Source organism: Kogia breviceps, chromosome 5, assembly GCF_026419965.1.
Source record: "Kogia breviceps isolate mKogBre1 chromosome 5, mKogBre1 haplotype 1, whole genome shotgun sequence".
Lineage (NCBI taxonomy): Eukaryota > Metazoa > Chordata > Mammalia > Artiodactyla > Physeteridae > Kogia > Kogia breviceps.
The window spans coordinates 6,082,719-6,105,346 of NC_081314.1; the positions used below are offsets into that span (position 1 = coordinate 6,082,719).

Sequence of the window (22,628 nt, forward strand, 5' to 3'; positions counted from 1 at the left end):
AAATCTTTTCTGTTAAATATTTCCTAGTGTACCATAGTAGTTCCCTGGTTGTTTCTTTATTATATATTTTGAGTTGTTTTCTTAGTGGTTGCCCTTGGGAATTACTAACATCTTAATTCATAAGAATCTAGTTTGGATTTATGGCAACTTAATTTCAATTGTTTATAAAAACCTTGCTTTGAGATAGTTCCGTTGTTTTCCTTCCTACTCCTTTATGCTGTTTTCATACAGATTAATTGTTTATATACATCATATGTTCATCAGTACAGGTTTATAATGATTATGTCCTTTTAAATCAGATAGGAGGGAAAAGTTACAACCAAAAAATTTTATACTGTCTTTTATATTTACCTGTGTAATTACCTTTACCTGTGCTTTTTATTTCTTCATGTAGATTGAAGTTACTGTCTAGTGCCTTTGCTTTCAGCCTGAAGGTCTTCTTTTAATATTTCTTGTAGGGTAGCTCAGCTAGTGATGGAGTCTGTCAGGTTTTGTATATCTGGGAATTTCTTAATTTCTTCTTTATTTTTGAAGGATAGTTTTGCCAGATATAGAATTCTTGGTCGAGTTTTTTTCTTTTAGCACTTTGAGAAGTTATCCCATTGTATTCTGGTCTCCATGGTTTCTGGTGAAAAATCAAATGTTAATCTTATTGAGGATCCCCTGTATGTAATGAGTTGTTTCTCTCAGTTGCTTTCAGTGTTCTTTCCACAGTTGGATTTTGATGTGTCTGAGTTTGAATGTCTTTGAGTTTTTTTTACTTGGAGTTTGTTGAGCTTCTTAAATATGTAGATTAATATTTTTTCATCAAATTTGGGAAGTTTTTGGCTATTATTTCTTCAAATATTCTCTCTGCCTCTTTTTCTCCTCTCCTTCTGAGACTCTCATCATGTGTGTGTTGGTATGCTTGCTGTTATCCCGCAGGATCTGTTCATCTTTCTTCATTCTTTTTTCTTTCTGTTCCTCAAACTATAACTGTTCCTCAGACATTATAGTCTCAGTTGACCTGTCATCAACTTCATTGATTCTTTCTTCTGCCTGCTCATATGTGCTGTTTGTGCCTCTCTAGTGAATCTTAGACTTTAGTTAATTATATACATTTTGATTCCAGAATTTCTATTTGGCAAGACATAGTTCTCATGCTTTCCTTTAGTTCTGCAGACATGGTTTGCTTTAGATCTTTGAACATATTTAAAAGTAAAACAAGTTTTTTTCTAGTAGGTCAAGCATCTGTGCTTCCTTATGGGTAGATGATTGATAGCTTTTTTCCTTCGTGTGAGCTGTACTTTCTCGTTTCTTTGCATGTCTCTCTTGTTGTTGTTGAAAAGTAGACGTTTTAAATAATATAGCAACTCTAAATCATATCCTGCAATCCCCCTCCTGGGCATATATCCAGAGAAAACTGTAATTCGAAAAGATCTGTGCACACCAATATTCATTGCAGCACTATTTACAATAGCCAAGACATGGAAGCAACCTACGTGTCCATCAACAGATGGATGGATAAAGAAGATGTGGTATATCTATACAATGGAATATTACTCAGCCATAGAAGAGAATGAGCTAATGCCGTTTGCAGCAACATGGATGGACCTAAAGATTATCATACTAAGTGAAGTAAGCCAGACAGAGAAATGCAAATATCATATGATATCACTTATGTGGAACCTAAAAAAAATGATACAAATGAACTTATGTACAAAACATAAATAGATCCACAGATGTAAGAAACAAACTTATGGTTACCAAAGGGGAAATGAGGGGGGTGGATAAATTAGGAGTTTGGGATAAAATACACACACTGCTATATAACCAAGAAGGACCTACTGTATAGAACAGGGAACTATATGCAATATTTTGTAATAGCCTATAAGTGAAAAGAATCTGCAAAAGAATAGATTTTATATATATCTATAAATTATATGTGTATATGTGTATGTATTTATATACATGTATAACTGAATCACTGTGCTGTACACCTGAAACTAACACAATAGTATAAATCAGCTATACTTCAGCTAAAAAAAACTATATGTGATGATGAATGTGAACTAAAAAAATAATAATTTGGCAGCTCTAGAAATCAGATTCTTCCTTCTCCCCTGGATTGGTTGTTGCTGATTTTGGTTATTATTGTTTGTTTAGTAACTTTTGCTGAATTAACCCTGTGAAAGTCTTTGTTGTGTCTGGCCACTGATATCTGTATTTGGTTAGCTTAGTGGTCAGGTAATAATTGAACTAGAACCAGTAAATTTCCCAGTCTTTACTGAGAGGATCTGTGTGCATTTGGGGCACTCCTTCAACACTCAGCCTGGCAGTTGACAGCTCTGCCTTAGCGTTTATTTCCTGCCTGTTAAGAGCTTCAAGTTTAGCCGGAAGTGAGCGCTTAAGACCTTCTCAGGTCTTTCCTGAACATATTCACAGCCCTGGGCATGCATACAGCCCTGTGCTTGCATTTGGCCTTCTAGATTTCCAGGAATACGTTGGAGCTTTGAACATCTTATTCTCTGCTTTTTCCTTTTAAGCCCTTTGGTTATTGTTTTGTTTGCCCTAGCTGTTACCCACTTCCTGTAAAATTGTTTTTGACAAACACCCACCCAAGGGAGAACGTTTTATGTACTGAGTAAGCTCAGAGGTCAAATAGAAACAGCTTTGCAAGTGGGGGTCTTCTAGGGAACCACCTACAGGTCAAATAATGACAATTCTATAGGAATAAATCTTTGAAAGATTCTGCTCCAGTGTGCTCACTCTGGTAACTGCTGGGCTGTACTAAGAAGTGCAGCAGGTTGTTATTTTTAAAGGCTATCGTGTAACTGAGAGCTGGAGATGAGACTAGGGCACTGATATTCAGCTGTTTTCTTGAATTAAGACTCCCCAGGTTTCTACAACCCTTTGGTTAGTTTCCAGAGTTCTGAAAAAGTTGATTCAAACAGTTTTTGCCAGTTTTTTCATTGCCTTTATGGAAGAGAGAATTTTTGGAAGTCCTTACTCTTCCATAATAATTTGGCAATTTTTAATTAAGTGGAATGTCACCCTCAGGCAATTTTTAATTAAGTGGAATCAGATAATGGCATGAGTTGAAGGCTGGGTGTGTTTTCTTATTCCAGTTCCATTCTGACTTATAATTAATGGCTTTTAACCCTTTGAGATTCTGGAGAATTTAGGCTTAGGAGCCGGCCTGCCTGGATTCAGATCCTAGCTCTGCTACTTATTAACTTTATGACCTTGGGCAAGTTGCTTAACTTTTCTGTGCTTTAGTGTCTTCATCTGTAAAATGGGGATAATGGTAACACCTACCAAAAGGGTTCTGACAGTTTTAAAAGTCAGTCTATGTAATGTACCTAGAACAATGTGTGGCACATAGTAAGCACTCAAGAGATTACCTGTTTTCGAAGTTATTATGTTGAATAATTTTAGATAATGTGCATCTGTTAGTTTTGATTGTATCTTTTATATATCAAGGATTTGTTAACTTCCAATGAATGTAAATTAGGAAAATATTGTAAAAGAATTATTATAAAATATGTTCTTTAATATTTCTATAGAAATATGAGTCCAAGAAAATGAGCATTTCTAATATGTGGTGTTATTCAGTAAGCATTAAAAAATGAATAGAAACCCCAGATAAAGTATGATGAAGAAAGGTATCATTATATGTTTATTATTTATAATAATATATTTTTATTATTTTTATTAGGTTAATAATAATGAAATGGTTGCATTACAACGAGAGCCGGATAACCCTTATGATAAGAATGCAATTAAAGTAAACAATGTGAATGGAAATCAGGTCGGCCATATAAAGAAAGATCTTGCAGCTGCCTTGGCCTATATCATGGACAACAAATTGGCTCAAGTTGAAGGGTAATGCACTTTTGAAGTTCAGTTTTAATAATTGTGAGTTGTAGCGATCTTTGAATGTAAGGGTGTGTAAAGTTTCCTTGACAACTTTTGTCGCTATACCTTTAGTATGCATTCAGTAAATGTTTTAATTCTTCTTTCATCTGCCTGCACTACCCTAGCATCAAATAGCTATTCCCTCACTTTCCTGGTAAATTATTACCATGGAGAAAAATAGACTTTGGTTCAAATATCAGAAAGTCCACACCATCTTTTAAGAAAAAAGCCTTTTTAAAAAGCCTTTTAGTGCATTGATTTGAGAAATTTGGAAGTGTTTGTTTAAATCAGGTTGTAAGCTGATAGCCTGTGATCAGATGTAGATGAGTTTGGTTTTGCCTACACAGGGTTTAATTTTTTTTTCAGATATTTCTGATACTCGAATATCTGGACATTCTACATTTTATGCATATTAATTTTTCCCTAATTATAAAAAATTATAAATGTTTCTTTTGATAAATGGAAGATCTGGTCATGCAGGATACTCATTTCCATATGACATCATTTGATTGGAGATAAGTAGCAGCTGTTGCATTATCTAGGCATATACCTTCTTAGTTCTACCACCTATTCCTTTTTTAAAACTCGCAGTCTCTATGGTTACATTTTCTCTTTTAGGCGTTTGTGTCTGTGACCTCAATTTTAGTATGGGTTGTTTAGGATATTAAAAGGTGAGTTTGGAAGATAAATATTTAGCAGTGTCTTCTCACTTGTTTACTTGTTTTCTCCTTTCTCAGTTCATCAAGTTTTTCAGATATTGAGAGTAAACTTTCAGTGAATCCTGGATCAGAAATAGTTCTTGGAAATCCTTCCCCATTCTCCCAGAATGGGTTGCTACACTCAGTGGATCTGTTAGTGGAAGCTCTGCCTTCTGAATTAAACTTGCTATTTTACCTATCTTTTGATCTTGGTAATAGGCTAACTACATATTTAAACAAGTTTATCTCACCTGAGTTTCTTCTGGCATTCTGGTCCTAAAAACTGCCTTTTCTTCTCATTATTGTTGGTCTTAGTCTGTGTCCTTTTTCTTTCTAGTCTGCCCAATTAGTTCCTTTCTATTTTGCTTGCATGCAGAATTTGAATGTGGCAGTTATTTAACAAGATTTTTCATGAGACTTAAATGTAAAAAAATAACACTTCTAATTTCTTTTTTTTCCTTCTTAATTATAATAGGGTAGTTCCTTTTGGTGCAAACAATGCTTTTACCATGCCTTTGCATATGACTTTTTGGGGAAAAGAAGAAAATAGAAAAGCAGTTTTAGATCAGTTGAAGAAACATGGATTTAAATTGGGTCCTGCACCAAAAAGTAAGTTCAGGGTTTAACCTACTATTATTCTGATATTGTTAAGATGCTGGAATTGTAAAACATTTATTCTCTTATAATACCTTGAGTTTGGGTGGCTAAATTAATTAGTGCTGAAGGCTCCAAGTTCTTTTTTTAGGAATCTTTTTAAGGAAATCCTTGAATTTTTTTTCTCTTTATTTTGAAATAACTATAGATTCATAGGAGGTTACACATACACACAGAAAAATGTACAAGGAGGTCCCTCCCCTGACTTCCCCCAGTGATAATATCTGGAAATACCTGATTTTAAACATTCTCTTTAATAAGTTACAGACAAAAAGAATCTCCCAATAGAGAATGAAAAAGTATTATTTGTTTTTCAAAAGTTTGTTTAAATAATGTGGAATTCTTTTAATGTATTTTTTGAATAACCTAGCAGATTCAGTTTTAAACTTTTTAAAACACATATTAAGGGAATTTTTAATTCAGCTTATTAGACAAGCTTTAAAAGCTATTTACTAAAAGATAATTTATTTCATTTGGTGATTTTATTCTTTTCATTTTGTAAATTATAGCTTTAGGATTCAGTTTGGAAAGTGGTTGGGGCTCTGGAAGAGCGGGACCAAGCTATAGTATGCCAGTTCATGCTGCAGTACAGATGACAACTGAACAGGTGCACTTCTCTTTTATTTTGTAACTAAAAGTGAATAGTGAATTTTAAATGCTGAAGGTTGATGTTTAAAAATATAAGCTAAATATGCATCTGCTAGTATTAATGATCTTTATATTGTTATGGAACATGTAGAATAAATAAAATATATTGCAAATATTTATGTAGAAAGAAAGCAGTGATAAGGAATATATCCACATACATGCATTCATATATATATATATATAGAAACACACACATTGCTGTATACACCTGTGATGTTTTACTCTGTTTTGATGTTTTTGTATTATTTGAAATTTTAAAAATAGCCATAACTTTTAAAAAGTTGAAGCTTGAAACTTACGCCTTTCAGGAAGACTGCAAATACAGTGCTAAAAAAACTAGTTCCGAATCTCTGGCCTTAGTCTATTTCTTACTTTGTCTGCTTTGTGATCCAGGATACTGTTATGCTGGGTTAGTTTGGGGAAAAAAGGTTGTAAAGTAAATTAATGCAGATCAATCTACCAATTACATCAAAATTTTTTTTGTCTCTACTCATCAGTGTTAGCCTTTAATATTCTAATTGTAGTTACTGTATTTTCCCTGCTCATTGTTAGAAGGGCTTGAGCCTGTGTCTGTCATTCTTTTAAATTATTTTATTTTTGGCTGCGTTGGGTCTTCGTTGTTGCACGCAGGCTTGCTCTAGTGGAGGCAAGCGGGGGCTACTCTTCGATGCAGTGTACAGGCTTCTCATTGCAGTGGCTTCCCTTTGTTGTGGAGCGCAGGCTCCAGGCACACTGCTCAGTAGTCGTGGTTTGCAGGCTCTAGAGCAGTCTCAGTATCTCTGGCGCAAAGGCCCAGCTGCTCCGTGGCGTGTGGTATCCTCCCGGACCAGGGCTTGAACCCATGTCCCATGCATTGGCAGGCAGATTCTTAACAACTGCGCCACCAGGGAAGCTCTTGAGCTTGTGTCTGGTGGGTAAACTCCAGATTACTTCTCCTCACTTTTTAGATTTGGCCTGATTTCTTCTGGGCTGTTGCTGTGTATTTATTTTCTAATTTACAAAAGTAATTATAACATACATATGTTACCGTATGATTAGACTAGATCAATTTAAAGAACCAACTAAAGATTAGCATAAGATTGAAATTACCCTAATATTTTGTAGCACATAGCAAATTTCTGATTGCACTAATAATCAATGAAATGTCATTTACTCGAAACAGTCAAATATACTTGGTAGGATCTGCCAAAATGGTTTGAATACAGCTAATAGAATCACAGAATTTCAATGGCAGAAGGAACCTTAGAGACACTCTAAATCTAGTTCATCCCATTTGTTTTGCGGTAATAAGATACAGGGCCATATAGATTAAGTGTCTTGCCCAAAGTTATATAAAGGTTTTTTTGTGATAGAGCTGTGACTGAAACCCAGGACTTAAAACTCTATCCCGTATTCTTTGGACTGTAACAGTTACCTAAAGGATCTATTTATTGTGCCATTATTAAGCAGTGTAGTATCTCAAAGAATGAATTTATTTTATGTACCTTTTGGTATTCGACTCTTTTAGTAATTAAATGACTTGAAATCTCTGAATTAAGTGCAATTATTATTTTAATTGGTTTGTTTCATGTTTCTTGTTGCTGTTTGTTGTAGCTTAAGACAGAGTTTGACAAATTGTTTGAAGATTTAAAGGAAGATGATAAAACTCAGGAAATGGAACCAGCTGAGGTACTGAGCTAGTATTTTCTATTTAAAACTATTTGGAATTTTAAAATATGGTTTTAATTTATACTTTTTTCATCACAAGATCAACTTTTCCAGGTTCTGCATGGGGTAAAAGAAAGGGCTTATTGTATTTCTATTTATGACATTTCTTTTATTTATAGGCTATTGAAACACCGTTGCTTCCACATCAAAAACAAGCTCTAGCTTGGATGGTTTCACGGGAAAACAGTAAAGAACTTCCACCATTCTGGGAACAGCGAAGTGACTTATACTATAACACAATAACAAATTTTTCTGAAAAGGACCGACCAGAAAATGTTCATGGAGGAATTTTAGCTGATGACATGGGTTTGGTAATTATATTTTCCCTTGAGTTAATAACATTTTATTTTGTATCTAAGATTTTATATGAAGTAATTTTGAAGTAGATAGAGTTGGGAATATGTTTGTGCCAGTTTGGGACTAGATATCACTGTGAGTGTAGAACATAATTTTTCCTGTGGTTTTCACTTAAAATAATGCTGAGGTGTTTTTTTTTTTTTCTTTTGGCTTGTTTGCCTAAGGTACAATTAAAATAATTGGCAGTAATGATACAAACGTGTTTTTCAATTTTCTTTTGAAATTCAGGGTAGTTTATCTTTCATGGGTTTTCTTAAAGAAAAGATATGATTCCTTACACCAGCAGTTTTTATACTTTTTGGTCTCATCAACCCTTTATGTTCTTAAAAATTATGGAGGATCCTAAAGAGTGTTTGTCTTTGTGGGTTATCTCTATTACTATATCTATTAATATTTATGGTACTAGATATTAAAATTTTCTATTATTTTTAATATAACAGTTAAAAAACTCATTATGTGTTAACAGAAATAGCATATTTTTCAATGAAAAGTACTCCAAGACAAAAGCAATTTTGATGAGAAGACTGGCACTGTTTTACATTTTTGCAAGTCTCTTTAATGTTTGGCCTAATAATTGACAGCTGAATTCTCATATCTGTTCTTTCATTCATTCTGTGTGATAACGTTTTTGTTGAAGAACACAAAGAAAATTAGTCCTCATGCAGATATGTATTTGAAAGGGAGTATTTTAAAAGCCTTTTTAAGGTAACTAGATTTTCTTTGCTACAAGAAAATTAAGCAAATATTAGTTTATTAAAGGGTAATAATTATAATGTGGAACTTTTTTTTTTTTTTTTGGCTGCACCATGCGGGATCTTAGCTCCCTGACTGGGGATCGTGCTCCTTGCATTGGGAACACAGAGCCGTAACCCCTGGAGTGCCAGGAAAGTTCCTATAATGTGGGACTTAAGAAATCATATCAATGAACTTTTTATACTTTGTTCCATTAGAACCCATTGGTGTAGCTTGCACGTTGAATGGATATTTTACCCATGCATGATTTTGTAACATTAGGTATTGCTCATTTAGAATATATTGGTTCACTGAGTTACACAGATCTGCCAAATGTGGATGCATTTCATCATACAATGTAAAAAAATTTACATTCATTGATACTACTGCTGATCTTATTAGAAAGGCATTTACATTTGGGAAGCTTTTCTACTCATAGTGTTGGATACAAATTTTCTAACATAATTTTTGCTTGAAAGCTCAAATTTTATCATTAACAACAAACACTGTCAGTTGTTTCCTTTGGAGTTGATAGGCTCAATTTATTCATTTTTTTCAAGAAAATGTCTGCCACTCAGTCATGAATAACTAGTTATCGGTCATTCTTTCAAGTTAAAATGGTGGTACTTGAAAGTGACGATGCATGGTAGCTAGTTCAGCTTGTAATTCAGTCTCACAAGTGATTTTTCTCTAGATAACCTTCATATTTTGGTATGCAAAAGAAGTATTTTGTGTACTTCCCATCTTGTTACCCAGAATATTTAAAATGTGTGTACTTAAGAGGTGAGATTTGGTAAAATGAATGTGTACTGCTTTATCAAGAACGTTCTTTTTGTGGGCTTCTTAGTTGCGAAGCGCTGGCTCCTTAGTTGCAGCAGGTGGACTCCTTAGTTGTGGCAGGCAGGCTGCTTGATTGTGGCATGCGAACTCTTAGTTGTGGCATGCATGTGCTATCTAGTTCCCTGACCAGGAATTGAAACCAGCCCCTGCATTGGGAGTGTGGAGTCTTATCCACTGTGCCACCAGGGAAGTCCCTCAAGAACATTCTTCTTTTTTTTTTTTTTTTTTTTTGTGGTATGCGGGCCTCACTGTTGTGGCCTCTCCCATTGTGGAGCACAGGCTCCGGACGCTCAGGCTCAGCGGCCACGGCTCACGGGCCCAGCCGCTCCGCGGCATGTGGGATCTTCCCAGACCGGGGCACGAACCCGTGTCCCCTGCATCGGCAGGCGGATTCTCAACCACTGCGCCACCAGGGAAGCCCAAGAACATTCTTAAAGAGTATTCTTAAAGTGAAACTGTTTCTTTGGTTTGTCTTTTTTTTTTTTTTTTTTAACTGTATGTGGCAGTTAAAAATACAGTGACCACTAGTATAATGTAGTGCCAACTGCTTTGTGTCATGGTAAGGCAGCAGCAGTTTTATCCACCATTGCTTTCTGTGGAATTACTACAGATATCAACACAAGTAAGGTCTTAGTAGAATTATTAAAACAGTTTTGACTGCACATACTCCTCAAAGGGTCCTGGGGAGCTCCTAGGACCTGTGGACCACACTTTGAAAACTGCTGCTTTACGATGCTTTCAACTTGAAAGAGGTTTATTTCTATGTTGCTAATTATAAATTCAGCTATGGAAAATAATGAAAATTTTCATGATTCTGTTTTTTAAAAATGCACAAGAAATATCTTGTCCTGTATGCTTTATTGGTAAGGTATATAGTCTTTAAGTCTTGGAAATACCTTTAAATGAAATTTAGTAAAGTAATTATCTTATGTCCATACTGGGATTACTAATCATTTTAAGCTAGCTCTGAATTACATGGCAAGCAAGTAGTTGTAGTTTTGTGATAAAGTTATTAGTTCAGGGTTAAATGTGACATTTAAATGGCAGTCATTCAATAAAGTGACATTTCCCTAAAAACATAACGTTTATGGAAAACTTATACACTTGTACTGCTAGCTGCTCCAGCTTAATTCATAGTAGTCAAAGACTGGGAACAATCTAAATGTCCACCAGCAGGTGAATGCACAAATAAGTGTGCCATGTATGCATATACGATGGAATATTACTGAGCAATAAAAAAACAATGAATTGCTAATAAGCATTTCTTTATATTATTCCATTCTTCTTAAGGAACAACTTAAACACCAGCTCAGATCACCACATGCTCTGAATCAGGACTGGGCCTAAAATTGTATTGAGCAGAAGAAACTAAACAAAGAAGAGTACATTGAGTAATTCCATTTATATCAAGTTCAAAGGCAGGCAAAATTAATATATAGTGATAGAGACAAATCAGCCATTGTCTGGTACAGAGGTGGGGAGATGGACTGCAGAGGAATACAGGGCAACTTCTTGGTGGTAAAATTTTTCTGTATCTTAATTGTGTGGTGGTTACACCAGTGTATACAGTTGTCAAACCTATCAAACCATACACTTTAAGTCTGTGAATTTTGTTGTATGAAAATTATACCTCAATTTAAAAAGGATTAAAAAAATAAAATGACATTTCTCAAAGATGCTTACAGTATTTTACACAGTAAATTATTTAATAACTCCTAGTAATATGGCATCTAAAGCATTTACTAACTTAATGAATAAAATAACTTCATTAATATGTATATTATTTAGTATAATAATTGGCGTAGCTTTGTGGCTCTGAATGCTGTTTGATATTTTCTTACTTGATTTAAAAATTAGTTTCGGAATGTTGTCTGGTCAACTGGGTTTCAGAATCTGACCATGTTTCTTTGTAAAACATTTTAAAGGGCAAAACTCTGACAGCCATTGCAGTGATTCTTACCAACTTCCATGATGGCAAATCTCTTCCTATTGAAAGAATTAAGAAAAATCAGCTGAAGAAGGTAAAGAAAGTATTAGTGTGTTTTTTCAAAAGTTTCTGGTTTATTGTAAAACCTTTAAATTTTGTCATTAAAAAATTATTGCCAAAAAATTGATAATATCCAGTTTTTAGAGATATGATGAATGGCCTTTCTCGTGTGTTGCTGATAAGAGTGAAAGTTTATGCTACATTCTTGAAGGCAATTTGGTAATGTGTATCAAAAGCCTTAAAAGTGTTTATAATCTTTGATTCAACAATGCCACTTCAAAGAAACTATCTAAAGAAGTTATCAGAAATGCATTTTTTCCAAAGAGAAAAATACAAGTTTATTTCCCCAGCATTATTTTAAAGGCAGAAAAGAAATACCTGTCAATAAGTTAACAGTTAAATTATGATACAACCATAAAATTTAATATTTCGCAACTACAAAGTCCTATTTTTGAAGAATACTTTCATGATCTTTTTTAGTTAAAAGGCCAGATATGCCACTGTGTATAGAGTTTGAGTCTTCATTTTGTAAATACATATTTATATACGTCTAAGTGTAGTCACACGTACTGTATGTGCCAAAATGTTACAGGGATAATTATGTCCTAATGATGAGAGAATGGGTGACTATTCTTGATGGTTAATTTGTGTATATTTTTATGTATAGCATATATACACATAATACATGTATATTCAGTTTCTAAGAATTAATAATGAATTCGTTTTGTAGGGAAAATAAATGTTATAAGAATGAAACGGTTCTTCATTTTCAGCTGCAAATCCAAAGAACTTAAAGTAGGAAATAACTAGGTGCAAGGTGTATGCAAAATATCTCTTTTTTGGACTTTTCTCTACTGTTCTTATTTTTTACTTTTCAAAGATGCTGCATATCACTTTCCTACAACTGTTTATTAAGATTCTATTTTATTAATTTCTGTACTTAGTTGCATTTCCTTCTTTGTACTTTTAGTGGGAGTTTAACTCTGTTGTTAAATGTTTTAAGATTCAGTTCCCTACCCTGAATAGTCCAGTGCTTTCCACGTCCATCCTTTTCTTTCTACATTTAGTTATTAAAACTGAAGAATAGCACCTAAGACTACTTACAGCTTCATTGTCAATTACCAATTAAAAAATTATCTATTATCAATAAGGCTTTTCCTTTTTCTCCAGGATCGATCAGCCATGCATTTAACATGTTATGTAGTAGGAAGGTTTTAGGATATTTAGTTTGCTATATTAGTTGAAATTGAGGCTGAAAATGTGATTTCCAGCTAAGCATTTATTGCAACAGAAATTTCATTATTTCAGATAGATTTGGATATTCCAAACTAACAGAGTGAAATGTTATTAAATTTCATGAGATTGGAGCATAGTGTGATTTGATAGGTTGGACTTTGTATCTTTGAACTCTATGAAGAAAAGGCTTACTAAGAGTCATTTAATATGAAATGAATAACGTAAAGGGCATCCTTTATTTGTAGATAAACTTTTGAATTATTTTTTGCATACTATTTAATGTAATATAAATGATTGTATTGATTTATTGAAGACTGGGTAGAATGATGAAAGACATTTTTTTAAAAATGACAAACCTTTTTTATAAAAATAAATTTATTTATTTATTTGTTTTGGGCTGCATTGGGTCTTCGTTGCTGCGTGCGGGCTTCCTTTAGTTGCACCGAGCAGAGGCTACTCTTCGTTGCAGTGTACAGACTTCTCATTGCAGTGGCTTCTCTTGTTGTGGAGCATGGGTTCTAGGCACACGGGTTTCAGTAGTTGTGGCTCGCGGGCTCTAGAGCGCAGGCTCAGTAGTTGTGGTGCATGGGATTAGTTGCTCCACAGCATGTAGGATCTTCCCGGACCACGGCTCAAACCCATGTCCCCTGCATTGGCAGGCATATTCTTAACCACTGAGCCACCAGGGAAGCCATGAAAGGCATTTTTAACATCAGTTTCTTGAAGCTAATAAATAACTTCTAGTTACATATCTCTAAAACTGGTACATCTTGGATTTTTAATTTATTTAGACTCATATCATTGGAAGGGGATGGATTTCCTTTTCAACCACATTTTAAGTAAAACATGAACTCTAATGAGATTTTGTAAGATGTTTAAATTTCTATTTTTTAGAAAACTAAAATAAAATATCCTTTATTGGCCCTAATTCTAGGCAAAAATTACATTGTACTCCAGCTAACCAATCCCGAACACCACTCTGAGGTTTTGATTCAAAATATGACCTACCTTTCTTTTTATTTTTTAATTTAATTTTATTATTATTATTTTTTATAAATTTATTTATTTATTAATTTTTGACTGCTTTGGGTTTTCGGTGCTGCGCACGGGGTTTCTCTAGTTGCGGCGAGTGGGGGCTACTCTGCCTTGCGGTGTGTGGGCTTCTCATCATGGTGGTTTCTCTTCTTGTGGAGCACGGGCTCTAGGCGCGCAGGCTTTAGTAGTTGTGCCCCGGCATGTAGGATCTTCCTGGACCAGGGCTCGAACCCATGTCCCCTGCATTGGCAGGCAGATTCTTAACTACTGGGCCGTGAGGGAAGCCCCTACCTTTCTTTTTACACTGTAAGAAATAATTTAATTAAACCCAATTTTATTTGTCATTCCTACCTACAGAATCAAGTCTAGAATTAAAAGTAAGATTGGAGGAACCCTGCCCTACTAGACTCAGTTGAAAATATTTCACAGAGAAGTATAAAATTTTACTTTTATAGAAGTTCTTGTGCTTATGTATACATAGTTGCACTTTGAAACAAAGGAGAACACATGAAGGGAAAAGGACAAAGTCAGAGTTGGCAGGGAAAATCCCTGATAAGAGTAAGGGAGGAGGCATTCTGAAACCTGACTATTTCATCTACCCATTCTGGGAATTCTAGAAAAAAAGGATGTCAGTGGCAGCCTCATTAAAGATCTATCAGGGACTCTTGGTTTGAAAGTTTGTAGTCTTAGAATTCCTTGTAATTCTAAAGTAAATCCCATTTTGTTAATGTTTCTCACAGTAACTAATATGCCATTTATAATTGAGGCTTGCTTTTTGTATTCCTTTTGAAAAGGTTAAGACAGACTAATTTTCTTTTTTGAGATACCTGTGAAAAAATTTTTCATCAATTTGTACATTTTTCCTCTTAATGCACCTCCTTCCACTGCTCCAGAATAGGGTAGCAATTTAAGTAGTCTTTATTATGTAAAGTAAAACAATATAAAATAGGATGCATTTTTAAGTTTACTTAAAACTGTCAGCAGTACTATGTAAGAAATTTGCCTTTTCATCCAGGAATGTAATGTTTACGATGAATCTATGAAACTTGGAGGGAACAATACCAGTGAAAAGGCAGATGGACTAATCAAAGGTAAACTTTAATTTTGAACATGATCCCATGTTTGATTTAGATTTTTCCAATTTAATGATGTAATCCCAGCTTTGGCTTAGTACTATACAAAAATTTCAGATCTCTTTTTCTAAAGAATCTCATGAGGGCTGGTAGGAAAAATTTCATCAAGGAAGCGATGTGATGATGGAATTGGCTTGGTAACACGTTAGAGGAGGAAAAGTATTTTTGGTTGAGGAAAAAAAACCCATGAAAGGGTGGTTAAAAGCAAGACAAAACACAGAGTATATTGCTCTGGGACCTCAGAGTAGTTTATGGTATTAATAATGTAAATGAATAACAGCAGAATATGCATGAATAAACAGCAGATAAAAATAGAAAGATAGGTAAGAGCCAAATTAGGCAGAGGAGAAATGAGAAGGGATCTATGGATTTAACAGTTATGTGGCTGGATTTAGCAGTCAGTGACTTTCATAAAATTAATTTCTTAAGATTGCTTAGAACAGAGCAAGACTGAAAATGTTTTAAAATAAGACTAGTAGATGAAGAATTGTTAATAACAACTGTGTGCTGTTATGAATTTTGCTGTGTTTCAGATAGGAGAAAAATAGTTGGAGAGAGAGGCAGAATTGAGGGCTTTTGGGGGGCGTGGTTTAAGAAGGAAATCCATGGATAGGAAAAGATTTTATATACAATGGAGAGAATAATTTGGTGGCCTGTGGGAGGAAATGAGATCAAGAAAATAGGTACATGAGTTAGCATTAGAAGGAAAGGAAGTAAGGTTAAGGAAAAATATAGATAATTGAGGGAATAAAAAGGTAAGAAAATTGATAATTTATAGAAGATAACATCTGATTTTCTTTGTAAAGTGAAGTAGGTCATCTGGGAGTAAAAGGAGTTTAGAATCTAGGCAGAGGATCCAGTGCAGTATAGATCATCCAGGTGAGTGGGTAGGGAGGATGTGCGATAGGTAAAAGAGTTGCTAAGTGATACAAGGTGACTGTAACCCTAATACCACCTGTTTATTGTTCTTTTTTTTTTTTTCCCAGCAGCTCTTAGCTGCCTTGGTATAGCAGGAAATTCAGCCAGTGTAGGGATTGGCTAGATGACTACAGGGGAAAGACTGGGCACAAAAAAATTGAAGGTACTTTTCAGTGAGAAAATACTAGATTAGGAAACTGTAGAGAGTACAGCTGGCTGATTGAAAGAATAGGAATGAAGATATTAAGAAAGTTGAGCTATTGAGTTGGAAAACCAAGGTTTTAAGAAGGATACTGCTAGTCTAAGACAATTTACTAATACTCTGTATATTTGTCCTTTTTTTTGAAATGGAAGGATCTAGCTGTAGTGGAGAACCCAGTATTTCAGATGTCAAGGGAAAGAATAAATATCCCAAGTCAGAATTCTCTAGCTCCCGCCCCAAAAGGTAAACTCTGTTATGGTTTAATTTTATGTAATATGTTTAAACTTTTTCTCTGTTTTCTTACATATGGGAGAGAGCTATGACCATTATCTCAGTTGCAAATTTCTTTCAAATACATTCTTTAATTTGAAACTGCTAAAGTCACTGTGACTTAGGCAGGTAGACCGTTCTCATTTTAGAGGTGAAAAAAAAAAATTAATATATAAAAGAGGTGAATTGGTAATTTTTAATAATCACTTGTCTTTCTACTATTTTCCTGTTTCTTTCACATAGGAACTGAGATCTAGCTCTTGGGTTTTTTGTTTTTGTTAAGACTTTAGAAGAATTTTCTTTATGAATTTGAGGAGTTGAGAGCTGATGTATATTTATTGGATGGTTTGACAAAAGCATTCTTTGCTCATCTGAGTTCTTTCTCACTTTACCTTTAGTGGAAATAAGACATGATAAAGTTATTCATGGAGAGTATTATATTAATGTAGACTGGAAGGAGAATTTGAGTAAAACACATAATGCCCCTCTGCTCTCCATTTGAATCTGTTAACTTTATAAATTTTATTTACTCTCTGAGGTAGATCTAAATACTTGGCTTTTGTGTTTTATTGTCCACTATCAATATCTGCAGGCATGACCTCAAATCTGAGTCCCTCTTAGCTATTCCACCAATAGAGATTTCACAACCGGGGCTTTGTTAATTGTTGTCTATCTTTAGTACCTGTCTGAACTGAGCACAAAACCAGGACTCATCAGTTTCCCTCTCATCTAGATATCAAATCTTATAGCTCTGAACTGACCATGAGTGTTGGTAACAGGGCACTGTTAGGTAGCCCAGATCAGATTAAAGGGTGTGGAAATAATGATGACATGGGAAAAAACAACCACCAACACACATACTATAACTAATACATATATACTTACTGTGCAACAGGCACTAATTTAGAGGCTTTGCATGTGGTAACACATTTTATCCTACAAAGTGGATTGTATCTTTATCCCTGTTTTCCAAGTGAGGAAACTGAAGCTTAGAAGAATATTAGGTGACTTGCCTAAAGTCACATAGCAAATAAATGGTGGAATGGACATTTGAATCTAAGCAGTCTCTCTCCAGAGTCCATTGTTCTTAGGCACTTAACCACCATATTGTACTGTTTCTACACAGAATTTATAAAAATTTTCATTGTGAGAGAATTATATTTTTGCCTCTTAGCTGCCTATTTCATTATATTGGAGGGTTATCTTTGATAATCAGAGTCACTTCTTTTTTGTTCTAGTTTTAATATGTGTTTGAATTGAATTACCAAATACTGAACAAAGCGTTGAAGGGATTACTATCTTAGAATGGTTTACTTTCTCAAATTTATTTTAATAATAGTGATACTGCATTTTGTATAGTGAGTGCTTCTGGCTACAAAAGCAAAATGCTTTCAGCAAATTTGACTTTCATTTGTCAAATAAAAAAGTTTTTCCCTTGATATTTTTTCAAAAAATAAACCGGGGCAAGACAAAAAGCATTTGTATTACATTTATTAAACATAAGTTTTTATATCCCATTTTGTTTTGGATTGATAAAAATGTGTGTATACTTAATTTTAGGAGAAAAACTGCGGTACAGTACACTGAAAGCAGCGATTCAGAGGAAACTGAAACAAATGAATTGCCACAGAAATTGAAAGGTAATAGGAAATGAGTTTGATTTGATAATGTGTCCTATGTTTTAATTTCCTAGTGTGACCGTTATATTTGGTTTTGCTTTTAGGCAAACTGAAAAATACACAGTCAGAGACTAAAATCAAAGAAAAAGGTATGTATATCTCAATATCCCCTTTTAAAAAAAAATATTTATGTATTTATTTGGTTGTGCTGGGTCTTAGTTGTGGCAGGAGGGCTCCTTAGTTGCGGCATGCGTGTGGAATGTAGTTCCTTAAGCAGGGATGGAACCCGGGCCCCCAGCATTGGGAGCATGGAGTCTTAACCACTGTGCCACCAGGGAAGTCCCTTTCTCAGTATCCCTAATCTACATTTAAAGATTATTAAAGTAAAACCTCACTGATTTGTATCTGTCTGGCTTGGAATTCTTTAGTAATAGGTTGTAAACTTGACTGCTTTTTACATTTGAACTGTTTATGCTTATCAAGGGTGTCAAATGAATGAAGCAAATTGAAAGAACAGTTTCAAATTAAAATTTAAGAGAAGATCTTTAAACCAGCTTTAGACAAAACAAAGTACTTTCTACTAATAAAGTGACTGCAATAAAACTTTTTTTGCATATGTATAAATTGTAGTCACAAAAGCAGGCTGAGACTGCCTTGTCAATACAGTACTACTATTACTGTTACTTAGCATTATATAGATGTACAAATATTCAGTGAGTATCTTTACTTTTTCCTTTATCTTTAAAACATACAGTTTACTTTGTTTTTCTCTTAATCTGATTGTGTTGTATTCCTAATAAGTTAAGAAATTGTATTGCATTTGGAAAATAACTCATCATCATTGACTGATCTGAAAATTTGGCAGCATCTTCATTAAAAGTTAAACACCTGTTTCATTGAAAAGATTTTTCCTTCCACCTGGGAGCTGAATCACTTAGCATATGGCTGCTTCTACTTTCACATCTTTCCTCAAGAGAAGCAACAATGACTCATGAATGACTACATTTCTTCTTTGAGCTGGAAAGATAGTGTCAAAAGAGGCAATTTTGGTTACTAGAAATTATTTTATTTTTATTTAATAATATAAGCTCTTAAGAAAGTGTGGAAGTGGTATTGTATGTCCTATCCTTAGAAAGTACCTGTACTTAAGTATAGGAGAGAATGAGTTTTCAAATATCTTAATGATTCTGTGGTTTTCACTTCAGCAGGATCATCTAAGGTTAAAGAAGATGCAGAGTTTGCATGTGCACTTACTTCATCTACCCCTGCAACCAAAAAGAAAATGTTGAAAAAGAGTAAGTAAATCTGCTGGGTTTTTACCTTTTGTTTGGTTTGTTTTTTCTGTTTTTCAAAGAAAAAAAATTTTAATGACAAAAGTTATAAAACCATATTACAAGAAGTTAAGTAGAGAAAAGAAAAAAGACAATCTCATTTTTAACAGTACACTTTATTTTCCTATTCTGTTTGTTTTAGTTAGGTCAAAAAATATGATGGGAATAGGTCCCTTACTCATCTGAGTAGCATAGATATTTTTTTCTAATAAAGGCACAGCAATTTATGGCTGCTTTAAAACTTAATTTAATTTGGATTAATTAGAATTATTATAAAGATTTAATTTTTGGTATGAGAAGAATATGCTTTTCAATTAAAAATGTAAGTGATCTTTATTACTTTATATTTTGTAATTCATAGGGAAATGACACTGCTTAAGAGTCTGAATATTTGAAATGGAAAGAGGTTGAACTGTGGTTAAGGTGATCTGGGACAAGTTATTATATTGCTGCACCTTAGTATCCTCTGTTTTACATGTTGGAGATACAGCAGACAAAAGTCTGTTTTCACAGAGCTTAAGTCTAATGATGGGGGGATATAAAATAAACAAGTAAACACATAATTAAAATTTAAAAAAACTTTTTGGGGCTTCCCTGGTGGCGCAGCGGTTGAGAATCCGCCTGCCGATGCAGGAGACACGGGTTCGTGCCCTGGTCCGGGAAGATCCCACATGCCGCGGAGCAACTAAGCCCGTGAGCCATGGCCACTAGGCCTGCGCGTCCGGAGCCTGTGCTCCGCAACGGGAGAGGCCACAACAGTGAGAGGCCCGCATACCGCAAAAAAAAAAAACAAAAAAACAAAAAAACAAAAAACTTTTTGATTGAAATATAGTTGTTGTATAATATTACCTGTTACAGGTGTACAATATAGTGATTCACAATTTTTAAAGGTAATGCTCCATTTACAGTTATTATAAAATGTTGGCTGTATTCCTCATGTTGTACAGTATATCCTTGTAGCTTATCTTATACCTAATAGTTTGTTCCTCTTATTCCCCTACTCCTACACTGCCCCTTCCCTATTTCTTCTCCCCACTGGTAACCACTAATTCTCTACATCTGTGAGTTTGCTTCTTGTTTTTTATATTCACTAGTTTGTTGTATTTTTTAGATTCCACATATAAGTGATATCATATACAGTATTTGTCTTCTCTGTCTGACTTATTTCACTTAGCCTAATGCCTTCCAAGTCCATTCATGATGCTGCAAATGGCAAAATTTTGTTCTTTTTTTTGAAAACAGTTGTTTTATTTATTAAAAAAAAAATTTTTTTTGGCCACACCATGTGGCTTGTGGGATCATAGTTCCCCAATCAGGGATTGAACCCGGGCCACAGCAGTGAAAGCGCTAAGCCCTAACCACTGGACCGCCAGGGAATTCCCAAAATTTCATTCTTTTTAACAGATAATATTCCATTGTATGTATATGCTACATTTTCTTTATCCATTTCATCTGCTGATGGACACTTAGGTTGCTTCCATATCTTGGCAATTGTAAATAATGCTGCTGTGAACATTGGGGCTGCATGTAGTTTTTAGAATTAGTATTTTTATCTTTTCTGGATGTATACCCAAGAGTGGAATTGCTGGGTCATACGGTAGTTCTATTTTTAGTTCTTTGAGAAACTTCCATACTGTTTTCCACAGTGGCTGTACCAATTTACATTCTCACCAACAGTATATGAGGGTTCCCTTTTCTCTACATCCTCACCAACATTTGTTGTTTGTGTTCTTTTTGATGATAGCCAGTCTGACAAGTGTGAGGTGCTATCTCGCGGTTTTGATTTGCATTTCCCTGATGATTAGCGATGTTGAGCATGTTTTCATGTGCCTGTGGCCATCTACATTTCCTTTTCGGAAAAATGTCTGTTGAGGTCTTCTGCCCAATTTTTAATCAAGTTGTTTGTGTTTTTGATATTGAGTTGTATGAGCTTTTTATGTATGTTGGTTATTAGTCCATTATCAGTCATATCATTTGCAAATATATCCTCCCATTTAGTAGGCTGTCTTTTTGTTTTGTTGATGATTTCCTTTGCTGTGCAAAAGCTTTTAAGTTTAATTTGGTTCCATTTGTTTATTTTTGCTTTTTATTTCCTTTACTTTAGGAGATGGATCTAAAAAACACTGCTGTGATTTATGTCAAAGAGTGTTATGCCTGTTTTCCTCTAGGAGTTTCATAGTATCTAGTCTTCCATTTAAGTCTTCAGTCTATTTTGAGTTTATTTTTGTATTTGGTGTTAGAGAATGTTTCACTTTTTCATTCTTGAACGTGTAGCTGTCCAGTTTTCCCAGCACCACTTATTGAAGAGACTGTCTTTTCTCCATTGTATATTCTTGCCTTTTTAAAATTGTAGATTAATTGATCATAAGTGTGGGTTTATTTCTGGGCTTTCTGTCCTGTTCCATTGATCTGTGTGTATGTTTTTGTGCCAGTACTATACTTTTTGATTACTGTAGCTTTGTGGTATAGTCTGAAGTCAGCATGATTCCTCCAGCTCTGTGAAAATCACTGCTGCTGAACAGAAAACAAGAAAAAATAAAAAGAAATGAGGACTCTTTAAGAGACCTCTGGGAAAACACCAAGCACACTAATATTCACATTCTAGGGGTCCCAAAAGGAGATGAGAGAGAGAAAAGGCCTGGGATGTAATAGCTGAAAACTTCCCTAACCTGGGAAAGGAAACAGTCACGCAAATCGAGGAAGCACAGAGAGTCTCATACAGGATGAATCCAAAGAAGGACATGCCAAGACACATTGTAACTAAAATGTCCAAAACTAAAGGTAAAGAGAGAATATTAAATGTAGCAATGGAAAAGCAACAAATAACATACAAGGAGGGACTTGCCTGGTGGCACAGTGGTCAGGACTGCCTGCCAATGTAGGAGACACGGGTTCGATCCCTGGTCTGGGAAGATCCCACATGCTGCAGATCACCTAAGCCCCTGCACCACAACTACTAAGCCTGCGCTCTAGAGCCCACACACCGTAACTACTGAAGCCAGTGCACTCTAGAGCCCACGCACCGCAGCTACTGAGCCCATGCACCGCAACTACTGAAGCCCACGTGCTATAGGGCCCGAGTGCCAAAACTACTTTAAAGCCCACGTGCCTAGAGCCCATGCTCTGCAATAAGAGAAGCCACCGCAGTGAGAAGCCCACACACTGCAATGAAGAGTAGCCCCTGCTCACCGCAACTAGAGAAAGCTGTGAGCAGCAATGAAGACCCAACGCAGCCAAAAACAAAACAAAAAAAACAAACCAAAAAAAACATACAAGGGAACTCCCTTAAGGCTATCAGCTGATTTTTAAGAAATAAATAAATAAATTTATTTATTTATTTTTGGCTGTGTTGGGTCTTCGTTTC

The 22,628-nt window shown here is 34.9% G+C and overlaps 1 protein-coding gene across 6 annotated transcripts in view; it reads left to right on the plus strand.

Annotated features, from left to right (window-relative positions):
- The window catches only part of HLTF (helicase like transcription factor), a 90,001-nt gene that overhangs the window by 11,763 nt on the left and 55,610 nt on the right, over positions 1-22,628 (plus strand). For 4 of the 6 annotated variants that reach the window (XR_010840609.1, XM_067033600.1, XM_067033601.1 and 1 more), the window contains exons 3-13: positions 3,698-3,864; positions 5,071-5,204; positions 5,759-5,856; positions 7,491-7,565; positions 7,724-7,915; positions 11,459-11,554; positions 14,807-14,882; positions 16,197-16,287; positions 17,875-17,954; positions 18,038-18,082; positions 19,139-19,228. Coding sequence is in view for 5 of the 6 variants with exons in the window: in XM_067033600.1 (XP_066889701.1) it covers positions 3,698-3,864; positions 5,071-5,204; positions 5,759-5,856; positions 7,491-7,565; positions 7,724-7,915; positions 11,459-11,554; positions 14,807-14,882; positions 16,197-16,287; positions 17,875-17,954; positions 18,038-18,082; positions 19,139-19,228 (1,144 nt within the window). In the remaining variant the exon portion in view is untranslated. The remainder of the gene's footprint in view (positions 1-3,697; positions 3,865-5,070; positions 5,205-5,758; positions 5,857-7,490; positions 7,566-7,723; positions 7,916-11,458; positions 11,555-14,806; positions 14,883-16,196; positions 16,288-17,874; positions 17,955-18,037; positions 18,083-19,138; positions 19,229-22,628) is intronic. The other 2 variants (XM_067033602.1, XM_059064197.2) reach the window with 1 other exon arrangement.